At 33.3% G+C, this 12459-nt stretch overlaps 2 protein-coding genes across 2 annotated transcripts; both read left to right on the top strand.

The window, feature by feature from the left end:
* The first annotated feature begins 1685 nt into the window (after positions 1–1685).
* LOC111686554 (arylalkylamine N-acetyltransferase-like 2) lies at positions 1686–2535 on the top strand. Its single transcript, XM_023448919.2, has one exon. It carries the CDS (start codon positions 1748–1750, stop codon positions 2405–2407), a length of 660 nt encoding a protein of 219 aa, XP_023304687.2. The 5' UTR covers positions 1686–1747; the 3' UTR covers positions 2408–2535.
* A 1997-nt stretch (positions 2536–4532) lies between these two features.
* Positions 4533–6129, top strand: LOC111686556. Its single transcript, XM_023448921.2, has one exon. It carries the CDS (start codon positions 5381–5383, stop codon positions 6035–6037), a length of 657 nt encoding a protein of 218 aa, XP_023304689.2. The 5' UTR covers positions 4533–5380; the 3' UTR covers positions 6038–6129.
* The last annotated feature ends 6330 nt before the right edge of the window (positions 6130–12459 follow it).

Here is a 12459-nt window from a genome sequence, read left to right as displayed (position 1 = left end):
AAATCTACAAAATATTCAAAATATACACAAAAGAAAAAAACTACTAAAATTATACTTTTTGAACTCGCAATGAAAACAATATAAAACATAATATCTTGTATTATTAACATGTATTATTATCCTGCAGATAAGCCTAATAGCTTCGCGGGATTAGATTCATTAAGAAATTTGTAAATGAATTTTTAAGCAAATAAAGATTAAATTAAAAGTTAGTTAGTTAGTTAGTTAGTTAGTTAGTTAGTTAGTTAGTTAGTTAGTTAGTTAGTTAGTTTGTTTGTTAGTTAGTTAGTTTGTTAGTTAGTTAGTTTGTTAGTTAGTTAGTTAGTTAGTTAGTTAGTTAGTTAGTTAGTTAGTTAGTTAGTTAGTTAGTTAGTTAGTTAGTTAGTTAGTTTGTTTGTTAGTTAGTTTGTTAGTTAGTTAGTTTGTTTGTTTGTTAGTTTGTTAGTTTGTTAGTTTGTTAGTTTGTTAGTTAGTTACTTAGTTAGTTACTTAGTTAGTAAGTTAGTTAGTTAGTTAGTTAGTTAGTTAGTTAGTTAGTTAGTTAGTTAGTTAGTTAGTTAGTTAGTTAGTTAGTTAGTTAGTTAGTTAGTTAGTTTGTTAGTTAGTTAGTTAGTTAGTTAGATAGTTAGTGAGTTAGTTAGTTAGTTAGTTAGTTAGTTAGTTTGTTAGTTAGTTAGTTTGTTTGTTAGTTAGTTAGTTAGTTAGTTAGTTAGTTAGTTAGTTAGTTAGTTAGTTTGTTAGTTAGTTAGTTAGTTAGTTAGTTTGTTAGTTAGTTAGTTAGTTAGTTAGTTAGTTTGTTAGTTAGTTAGTTAGTTAGTTTGTTAGTTAGTTAGTTAGTTAGTTAGTTAGTTAGTTAGTTAGTTAGTTAGTTTGTTTGTTAGTTTGTTTGTTAGTTAGTTTGTTTGTTTGTTAGTTTGTTAGTTAGTTACTTAGTTAGTTACTTAGTTAGTAAGTTAGTTAGTTAGTTAGTTAGTTAGTTAGTTAGTTAGTTAGTTAGTTAGTTAGTTAGTTTGTTTGTTAGTTTTGGCAACCCTATAACACAATAAAATCTATTATAGAAATACATAGGTTTGTGTCGACACTAAATTTCTTGTTTTCTTACTGTTTCTGTTGTATATTATCGATAACGAAACAAATGTTTGTCTGAACTATACAGAGTTGCCAGAATTTCTGTAGTTTTATAAAACAAAATAAACTTTTTTCATTAAAATATGAAAATGCGAATGATGAATGAAAAGTTTTACGTAAAATTAAAATTTTATTAAAGTTATGCAATAAACTAAGTCATTTAATATCTAAACTCCAGCTTCTTCACTATGGTCTTTAACACAATGCTCTTTAACCCATTTTTTTATAAGTGAGAAATCAAGGAACTAACAATCTAGTTCAAAATACAATCATGCTACTCTCTTTCTCTTTTGCTCTTGCCGATTTGACCAAACACGGCACGAGCAAATCTTCTGTCTGCATACTATCTAAACAATTGAGTTATAAAATTATTAAAACACTTGTATTAATTTTATAAAATAAATAATATCACTGTAAATAGTATTAGTTTAGTGTTCAGAAAATTTAAAACAAAATGAAAACAAACGATTCTTATCAATGGTGGAAAAAAACATTTGTTCACAAAAGCTTCTCAAACTGATAAACTAAAATAATAAGTAAGAGAACTTATTAAATTAATTCAAACTAGAAATTAAAATTAGTTTATAAAACGCTTTCTAACGGAACACACTTGAACAAAATGTCGGCCGATGATATTGTTATACGCGTAGTACAACCCCACGAATACGAACAAGTGGTTCAATTCATTATCGATCACTTCTATCGCGATGAGCCCTTGTGCAGTTCTGAACCCAAGGTAGTGCCCGGTGAAACCGATCGTGCTGACATCATGGAATGTCTTAAAGGCGGCACCAGCATTTTGGCTATGCAGATCAAGGAAAATGGTGAAGAAGAGTTAGTGGGTGTTAATGTTGGTGTACCCAAAGATCCTTCATCGGTAGATAAATACTTTAAAAATGCTGAAAAAGAAGGCAATACCAAATATGGTCAAGTTTTGAAATTCTTAGGTGTTGCCAATCGTCAGGCTGATCTCTTCAATCGTTATGGTGTCGATAAACTTTTCTATTCCTTTATGTCATGTGTAACACCCACCTGCCGCGGTAGGAATCTGGGCACACGTCTCAAGGAAGAACTCATGGCTTTGGCTAAGAAATTGGGTTATAAATTAGTAACTGTTGACTGTTCCAGTTTCTATTCGGCCAGATTATGCAAACGTATGGGTTGGGATGTTGCCAACTTTATTGCTTACTCTGACTATAAGGATGAAAACGGTCAAGTAGTTTTTCCCAATATTCCACCACCTCACGAGGGTTTGACCACCTTGGCGGTGCGTGTGTAAATGTGATTAATAAGTAGTATTTATATTTTGTTTATAAAATATTTGTATAATTAAATTTAAAAGTGTGCCAATTTTTATTTTATAGAATACTCGTCGTATTAAAATAAAATTGTTATTTTTTTGTAAAATGTGTTTATTTTTATTTATTTTAAAATAAATCTTTTATAGACTTAAAATGTCCACGTATCCCGTTTAAAAATATAGTCATTTAACATTTCTTATCGTGTTATCTTTAAGAGTCCATGATAAGTCTAAGACGAGGCAAATAATCGTTATCTTTAATTATAAGTTCACGTTTTGCTTTAAAGTTATTATATACTATTAACCCCATAAAGATCATTAGAACCCTAAACAACAAAAACTAAATCTGCTTTCAACAAAATTAATCAAAATTGTCATGCGGCTTGGGGACCAACGGTATTGGACGTTTTTGTCCCGGTCTTCTGGTCCTGATGATTAGCCTCCTCCTCAGAACGTTGCCGTTTAGGCGCGTCTTAGGACGTGAGGGGGGAGCTCTTTTCCAGAATGGTTATTTTTTTCCTTAGCCCATTCTAGAGAGGACTTGTCCTCTTGTTATTTACATAGGATGACATCCAGAGGTACGTTGCTGCTTATTTTGCTGCATTCAGCTTTAGAGCCAGATGCTGATTTTGTTGTGCGACTGCTGGATCCAGCATTTAGACTAGCCCAACGCGGTGTCTCCGCCGAACTTACTAAGGTGGCAGTAGAACTCTACTTACCACAGCCTGTCGCCATCGCCGTGGGGTTAAGGTCTCCGGAGATTGTTAGGCCCCTTTCCGCATACGCTTTTCTTTTGGGTTTGGTGCCGGTAGCATTCAGACTAGCCCGACGCGGTGTCTCCGCCGAACTAACCAAGGTGGCCAAGTAGTACTCGACACACCACAACCTGTCGTCTTCGACGTGGGGTTTGGGTCTCCGGAGATTGTTAGGCTTCTTACCGGATACGCGGACGTTTGGACATTGTACAATGTTATAGTTGCCGCCAAGTATGTAGTTCTGTAGTTCTACTACCAAGCAGCCCAATGTGGGAACAGACGCCGGTGGATTTTAGACGGACTGTTTGGAAAGTTTAGGGATCTAAAGATCCCAAACGGACGGTACTGTTAAAAGATACTCATTCAAAAGATGAGTAGAGATCTTTTGAATGTCCAAGTACATGGGGAGAAACAGACGTTTCTCGTGCTCGTCATGAGGTCTTCCGGCGTGGGTAGCCCAACCAGCACGGCCTACATGAGCATCGCGTCAATATGACTACCCGTATCTAACTACCATCTAGCATATACTATCTATTTATCTATCTATCTATCTATCTATCTATCTATCTATCTATCTATCTACCTATCTATCTATCTATCTATCTATCTATCTATCTATCTATATATCTACCTATCTATCTATCTATCTATCTATCTATCTATCTATCTATCTATCTATCTATCTATCTATCTATCTATCTATCTATCTATCTTTCTATCTATCTATCTATCTATCTATCTATCTATCTATCTATCTATCTATCTATCTATCTATCTATCTATCTATCTATCTATTTATCGATCTATTTATCGATCTATCTATCTATCTACCTATCTATCTATCTATCTATCTATCTATCTATCCATCTATCTATCTATCTATCTATCTATCTATCTATCTATCTATCTATCTATCTATCTATCTATCTATCTATCTATCTATCTATCTATCTATCTATCTATATATCTATCTATCTATCTATTTATCTATCTATCTATCTATCTATCTATCTATCTATCTATCTATCTATCTATCTATCTATATATCTATCTATCTATCTATCTATCTATCTATCTATCTATCTATCTATCTATCTATCTATCTATCTATCTATCTATCTATCTATATATCTATCTATCTATCTATTTATCTATTTATCTATCCATCTATCTATCTACCTATCTATCTATCTATCTATCTATCTATCTACCTATCTATCTATCTATCTATCTATCTATCTATCTATCTATCTATCTATCTATCTATCTATCTATCTATCTATCTATCAATCTATCTACCAAACGCCCCTTGTAGAGATTTACATCTAAAATCGAACTCATGATCCCTAAAATGATAGAACTACCCCACATTGGATCCTTGAGTGCCAACCCAATATACAACTCATAAAACCTAATACCAAGACCCCTTTTAGAACATCGATTGCTAGCCTTTAGGATATGCCGCATTTACTTAACATATTTTCAGAACGGTTTTATAAAATTTGTTGTCGATCTTATCAATGCCACATAAATTAGGGAAATCCATGAATTGGCAATTTTTTACATATCTGTCTGTTTGTATGTAGTTCTTAAATAACGTTATCAGTAGAAATGACGCAATTTTGTGCTACATTATCTGAATTCCTATAATTTGTTATGATTTTAATAGCAGACTCATTCTGAACAAACCAAATTTCTATTTATAATCCGGAACTATGTTTAGAAACTATACCAAATGGAATCGCATAAAGTTTCAAGCGTTGTTAATTTAAAAAAATTTGTATAAAGCTGTTACAAACGGTCAATCAAAGTAAAAATACCATCTATCCAATAATAATTACTTAGTTAATCAAAATACTTATAAATTCATATCAATATATACTTTTAGGGGTTGGTCCCAATGCAGCATTATCACTTATTTCAATTACTTATTTATAGATGCCACTTATTTTATTTCCTATTTTTTTTAACACTTACTCGTAATTTGTACTATATATCTTTAAAACTAACCAAAAAATTTAGACTACAATAAGTGTTGTTCTTATCGCGTCGTGGAAAAAAACAATAAAAGAAATCTTAAACTGATAAATTTTTATTACAAAAAAATAATAATAATATAATGCTTACCCATTTCCCTAGAACTATTAATATAAATTAGTTTTTTGCCAACTGCACAAGAGAAAAGTACAAGACCAAAATGTGGAACGATGATATTAAATTTCGCGTTGTACAACCCAACGAATACGAACAAGTTGTGAACTTTATTATTGAGCACTTCTATCGTGATGAACCCCTAAGTTGTTTGGAACCTAAGGTAGTACCCAGTGAAACCGATCGTGCCGATATCTTGGCCTGTCTACAAGGTGGCACTAGTATTTTGGGTGTACAAGTCAAGGAAAATGGTGAAGAAGAATTGGTAGCTGTTAATACTGCTGTACCTAAGGATCCCTCCTCCATAGACAAGTATTTTGAATCGGCCGAAAAGGAAGGCAATACTAAATATGGGCAAATTTTGAAATTATTGGGTGTTGCCAGTCGTGAGGCTGATGTCTTTAAACGTTATAATGTCGATAAGTTGTTGTACTCTTTTATGACCTGCGTTAAGCCCGATGTACGTGGTAAGAATTTGGGTGTACGCATTAAGTTGGAACTTATGGAATTGGGTCGTCGTTTGGGTTATAAATTATTGACCGCCGATTGTACTAGCTACTATTCGGCTCGTGTATGTGAACGTTTGGATTGGGATCGTGTGAATTTTGTTGCCTATAAGGATTATGTCGATGAAAATAATAAACCCATCTTTAGTCCTCCACCACCACATGTTGGTTTGACTTCATTTGCTACTCGTCTGTAAAATATGATTATTTTCTTAATTTGTAATTAATATTATGTTAGTAATTTATTTTATATTTTAATAAAATTGTTGTTGTTTTCTTGTTAGAGATTAAATTTAATTTGAAATTTTCAATTCCATTTATAATCATTTCATTTTAGTATTTGTCTAAGAACTTTTGGAAACTTCGTAATTTTCAAGAGGAAATAAATGGAGTTACGATTTATCTTTCCTGTGAAAGATATCCCATTTCTTCATGATCAGTTTAGCACGCAAGAATTTCCAAAATGCAAATGTTTCTTCCCAAAACGATTTTCAGGGTGCAAGCGCTTTAGTGAACACTTCTTGAGCATCGCAGGCACAACAACTACTGCGCAATCGCTTAAAATGGGAAATAACCAATGAAGGATTGACTTTCTTATTGTTGATCAGATGATCTACTTTTCTATGCTGTTCTAGTCTGAATTTTCACGTCGAATACGGAGAGTCAGAGATCGTCTTGGTGTCTTCTATTATACAGTTTGGAGTAAGTTCTCCTTTTTCAGAGTCTGCGTCCTTTAATACATATTTAATCTGGGTGAAACGTAACATGTAAAACAGCTTGCTTGCAGTTGTCTCCCTAACTTGCAGGATTCTGTTATCGTCTGAAAGAGTTATGGTTTGGTTTTCACAGAAAGTTTTTTTCTTCCTGGTTTTCTCTTTATTATCCAGTTTCTCAGGAGACCTGATACTATTTGAATCAGATATTGAAATATATTCCAAATTATATCCTTTGGAGTTTTCCGAGATTGACTCAGTTTAAGTTTTCGAAATATCTTCTTCATCTTCCCAGTCTGCATTGCAGATATCCATGTTTAGATTGTTTTTCTTCTTGTGTTTTTTTTCAGTGTTCAGTTCTTTAGAAGATCTGATACTTTTTGCCATTATCTCAAACATCTTCCTCACCTATACACTTTCACATAAACCCTTCTTCACTCTCTCACCTCTGCTCTTTTGCTCAGGGGATGACCCTTACTCATGTAGTGCATTGTACTAGAACTAGTAAAATATGTTGTGGGAGGGAGGATAGAGGATGTAGTGTTTGTGACATTTTATTTAAACCTTTTCACATCGAAAATGGCGGGGAATACTTCTGCAGGAAGTTTGTTCTACATACGAACATTGCGGCTGAAGAATGAATTTATCCTGTAATGTGTTTTGCGGTCTACTGGGCAATCGACCACAACTGGATGTGTTCTTGAAGACAGTCGTGTGCTACGTGAAAATATACGGGTATTAGGAATGATAGAACAGTCGATAGAACAGTAAAATACATCCCACGTTGCGACGGTACTCCAGTGAATCAATAGAATTGGATAACCTACTTTCACCGATAAGTACAATGACCCTCTCTTGTACGCGGTCGAGTAGCTTTAAAATAGACTTCGAAGCTTCGACCCATACATGGGAGTTGTATTCCATTTTCGGTCGGATATAAGTGGTGTAAATAGTAAGAAGATCAGATAGAGTGAGGTATAACTTACACCGCTTCAAAAAAACCAAGACACTTGAATGCTTCTTTCGACAGTTGGAAAATGTGTTTAGTCCATCGGACATAGCATGCCTAGAACATCAAGAGTTTCTGATCCCTTAATATTTACGCCACCCATAAATATAAATGGACTAACATTATCAGTCATACGTTTATGTGTTAGAAAAAAAACAACATTGAGTCTTGCGGTCATTAAAATCGCCTCCGTTTACATAACCCCATTCAGAGATTTCGATCAAGTCGTTATTAAGCGATTTATTCATATTGCGCCTCCTTGCCCTAATCTCTAGATGGCTTGGCTTATATTTGAATGAATAGTAATAACAGATATTGCTCTCATCGGCAAAAGAGTAGATAGAGTTGAAAGTTTGACATAGAAGATCATTTATGAAGATAGGAAAAAGAACGGAGCCTTGCGGTACCCCTGAATTAATCTTGAACTCGTTTGATGAGATCCCATATATAACAAATCGTATAATGCGATCACTGAGAAAGTGAAATAAATCGATTGAAGTTATTACCGACACCAAATGCAATAAGGGTGCAAGCGACTTATGAGCATTACATCCCACAACAACGACTGCGCAATCGCTTAAAATGAAAAATATTTATTTCATTCCTTTATTATCTGAAGGAATTAATTCTTTCAAGTTACTGTTTTTAATTTAAATTACAACTGTTATTGTCCCTTTTCAAACCCCACAATCATAGATCTCAAATATCGTTAATGAAATACATATATGTAGTACCAGTTGAAGGTGGTATTTCGTATAACTTGATAAAATCTCTAGTACCTAGAAACTTGTGATTTGATTTAAGTAGAAGTAATACGTTATCATTCTTATATATATAATAAACAACTTTGAACACTATGGAAGTTTTTCGAATACAACAAAAGGCATTCCCTATAGTGTGTGTCATAATAGTTTTAATCTTTCAATATACATTATGGATCGAATAACTAAAGAATTTTTAATCACTATATCCCGATTAAACAATAATTCAATGACTTCTTTTAAAATTAATAATTTATAAAATGAAAGAAATTGTTCAATTAGAAACAACCGAAAAGATTAGAACAATAATCTCGAAAATTTTGTTTCGCTTTAGAATACTTCATTTCAACAAGTGAAAACACAATCTGTCTGTTAAATAAATTTTAAACTACACGAGCATTATTATATGAGGAAGAAAGAAATTGTATATAAAATTAAATGACTTTGCACTTTAAACAATTACGATTTAATATTGAATTTTGACGTTGACGTCTCGATGACAAGCAATTTTTAATTTGTTTTCGAAATAGTTTTCATTGATAATTTCGTATTACTAGGGAAACAAGAGTGACTCTGCGATCGTTACTAAAATAGTTTATCTAAAAGCGAGCTTGCAAGTTAGACAGTAAAAGGTACATATTATAAATTCTAAGAACTATTAATGCCTCATTCATACAAATTTATCAAAGGTTTATAGAACACATTTTGTATGAAAACTTGATTAATAAACCTTTATTAAAAGTTTATGAATGAAACTCCGGGAATATAAGAAACCAAATTATGCTTTTCTTAAGGATTGAGCTGCAGTGAATCTGGCCTCAGAATTTCTCCATCACATCTGGGATTCGAGATATCGTGTTCTGAAGTTTGCAAAAAATGCCTTTTTGGGCCCTTTTCCAGACTTTATAACATCACCTTTAGAGAACTTTATTTATTAAATGTTGTATGTCATCTGAAAGTTTATTCTGTCAAATATTTGACATACCTTCTTTCTACTTCGAGATATCTTAACATTGGACTCAATTTTTTGTACATTTCTGCTTTCAACAAGTTGAAAATGATAAATTTCGGGAATATCCCCTTGATATTTCTCCAGTCAATATATATTTGTACAGATTTTTGTAGTTACCTCAACAGTTGTCTTACTATTCAACACGACTTCAGTTGAAGAGGCATTGTGATTTATTTTGGTACATATTTCAATCTATGAAATATGTATGTAGATGCTACTACGGAAAAAACAAAGCCATCTCAGTAGTTTGGATGCGAGAACTTTGGCCTTGGTAGTCGATCATTGTGGTTAGACAGGGACACAGTTGCGCATTACATTGGATTGTTGGGATTTGAGATTGGCCTTGGTGGTCGATAATTATGGTTAGGCAGAGGCACAGTTGCGCATTACGTTGGATTGTTGGGATTTGATAGGACGACCTTTTGATTTAACAAAATGATTGCCTTGCCTTCTCCAGGGTAGACCAAATATTTAGTGACCAACAATTTACTTAACGACCTCCAGTATGGCATTCGTATAGGTCGCTCTATGGGAGACCTACTTCCTTTCGGAGAAATGGTGTCATTCCATTCACCATTTTGGCAAAAGTAAAGTGGTAGCTCTAGATATTTCAAAGACGTTTGATAGAGTGTAGCATGGTGCATTTTTATCAAAACTAATTGCATTTGGTATCGGTAATAACTTCTCTCGATTTATTTCGAGCTTTCTCAGAGATTACACTATACAGGTTGTTATAGATGCGATCTCATCAAACGAGTCCAAGTTTAATTATGGGGTACCGCTAGGTTCCGTTCTTTCCCCCACCCTATTTCTTATCTTAATAAATGACCTTTCATGTCAAACTTCCAACTTGTGGATGACAACATTATCTGCTATTCATTCAATTATAGGCCAAGCCCTCTAGAGTTTGGGGCAATGAGGCGCAATATGAATGAATCGCTTAATCACTATTTGATAAAAATCTCTGAATGGGGTCGTGTTAACAGAGTGGTGGTGTATATATTATGGAATCGGAAACTCTTGATGTTCTGTGAGTCTCTGGAGGATAATATTGGCCTTAGTGGTTTGACATTGTTTAATGGTTGTGTGGTCTTTGAAAGGCTAAAATTCTCTGTAGAATAAAGTTGGCCTTGATGGTCCAACATTAAGGTTAGGCAAGGCGTACGATTTCTACAAAATCAATAAATTAATGTCTGATCAAACTGTACTTTGGGAGTTTATTGACCGTTAGGACCTAGTCTCTCGCAAGAGATCAGAAAGCTCGAGTACTTGAGCAAAGTGCATCGACATTAGTCATCAGCAAAAATTTAAACATGAATGCTCTTCCTTGAAGTCATTGTGGACCAAGACTAGGCCATCCAGCAAAGTGCTTGTACATGGACCGGTACATTCATGTACAAAAATTGCCACCTGCGTTCTTCATTGAAGGATTCAGGGGCGATGGTAGACCGTTGTCAAGTCTACCCAGTAGATAAAAGAGACCACCGTGAAATAAGGCCGTCAAGGCAGGTGTTCACGTAAAGCATTCGACATTCGTGACCGTGATCCTGATATAAGCTCTCTTAACGAAAAATTTTTTATTTTTAAAAATTTGTCAGAAAAAAAAATTTATAAAAATATATTGACTTTCTCGATTTCCGTAAAATTCTGCACAAAATTGACGCAAATCCCTGTAAAAATCCCTTCCTGAGAATTATGTTTATTTAGATATGTAACAGATAAGAAACTATAGTCGGTCATGCCCATCGATATGATACATTGTTACTAACTTCTAAATGGTTAGTCCATTTAACTTAAGAGTTAATATTTTGATTTTGAACTTCATGCGAGCTTTAAGGGCGTAGTCTGAGATCCCCAAGGTAGAACACCTTGAATATATTCAATTTTTAAAAAAATGTTTCTGGTCTCTAGATTTTCGTCAAATACTAATTAAGTAGGTGTGAACTAGTTTTAAAACTATTATTATTTTTTGTTTTTAAATTACTTTCCAATCACACCGGTAGTTGCAATGCTATAATAAAATCTCATAATTTAAGCCACGATACTTCCATTATTCTGATTCCTTTATGACAATATAAATGACCTCTATATATGTATAACGGAATCTTCAGCACTTTAGATTGTTTCTGTTTTAAAAATATCTTTATTGTTTATATTATAAATAGTTTTGAAATAATTATAGTTTTCTTTTTTGTTTGAAAAAAAATAAACCGGTCAAATTTCCTGTTCAAAGCGATGCAAAGCGACGAAAAAAGTATTATAGTTAAGAACCTGCCCGATTATGTTTCCTAAAAGTTAACAAAACATAACAACAACCATTAATAGGTGTGATATAGGTCAATAATCTGTGACAAATGAATTGCAATAACCAGTATTTATAATTTCAAACCAACGCTGTTATTAGAGTTATCAAATAATGGAATATTTAATAACCGAATACTTATTAAAAACAACTTTAAAAGTACTTTTCCTCTTGTGACAAGTTTTAAGAGCAACATTGCCTTTAGGGCATTCGAAGATTTACACTTTTTTCTAAAACAAAACCTGCAAAAACGAAAATAATTTCAAAATAAAACAAGTAAGAATTAATAGTCAGGCGAGGCCGACTATGTAATACCCTACATCTGTGATAAATAGTAAAATGTAAATTAGTATTCATAATAAAACTTTTAAGTTGCATTGTACCCTGCCTCAGATATACTCGAGCCATTTATTGTTGAATAAAACTGTGGACATTTAATTCAAATTTGGAATGGCGGCTTTTTATAGGGGCCCTATAATTATAGAGTTCATGAGGGTCATCAAGACTAGTATAGAAATTGGTTTCACAGTTTTTTGTTGACATTATGAACTTAAAAGCCCTATTCGGCTGGTTCAGTTGTACGGGGGTTAGGTCAAATAATGGACCTATGTTAACAATTTTTAATATGCTTTGTCTACGGTACCATAGAATATCATATATATTGAAACCTATAGTTTGATTACAAGGTTTACATGGACTGACAGAAGGACTGACATAGAACTAAACTAGAACTGAACTAGAACTAAACTAGAACTGAACTAGAACTGAACTAGAACTGAACTAGAACTGAACTAGAACTGAACTAGAACTGAACTAGAACTG

The sequence above is a fragment of the Lucilia cuprina genome, chromosome 6 (assembly GCF_022045245.1).
Source record: "Lucilia cuprina isolate Lc7/37 chromosome 6, ASM2204524v1, whole genome shotgun sequence".
Taxonomy (NCBI): Eukaryota; Metazoa; Arthropoda; class Insecta; order Diptera; family Calliphoridae; genus Lucilia; species Lucilia cuprina.
This window is presented reverse-complemented; position numbering and strand designations above follow the sequence as displayed.

Bases quoted from the DNA above. Each gene is read 5' to 3' on its own strand.
- LOC111686554 (XM_023448919.2), top strand. From the start codon at position 1,748: ATGTCGGCCGATGATATTGTTATACGCGTAGTACAACCCCACGAATAC.
- LOC111686556 (XM_023448921.2), top strand. From the start codon at position 5,381: ATGTGGAACGATGATATTAAATTTCGCGTTGTACAACCCAACGAATAC.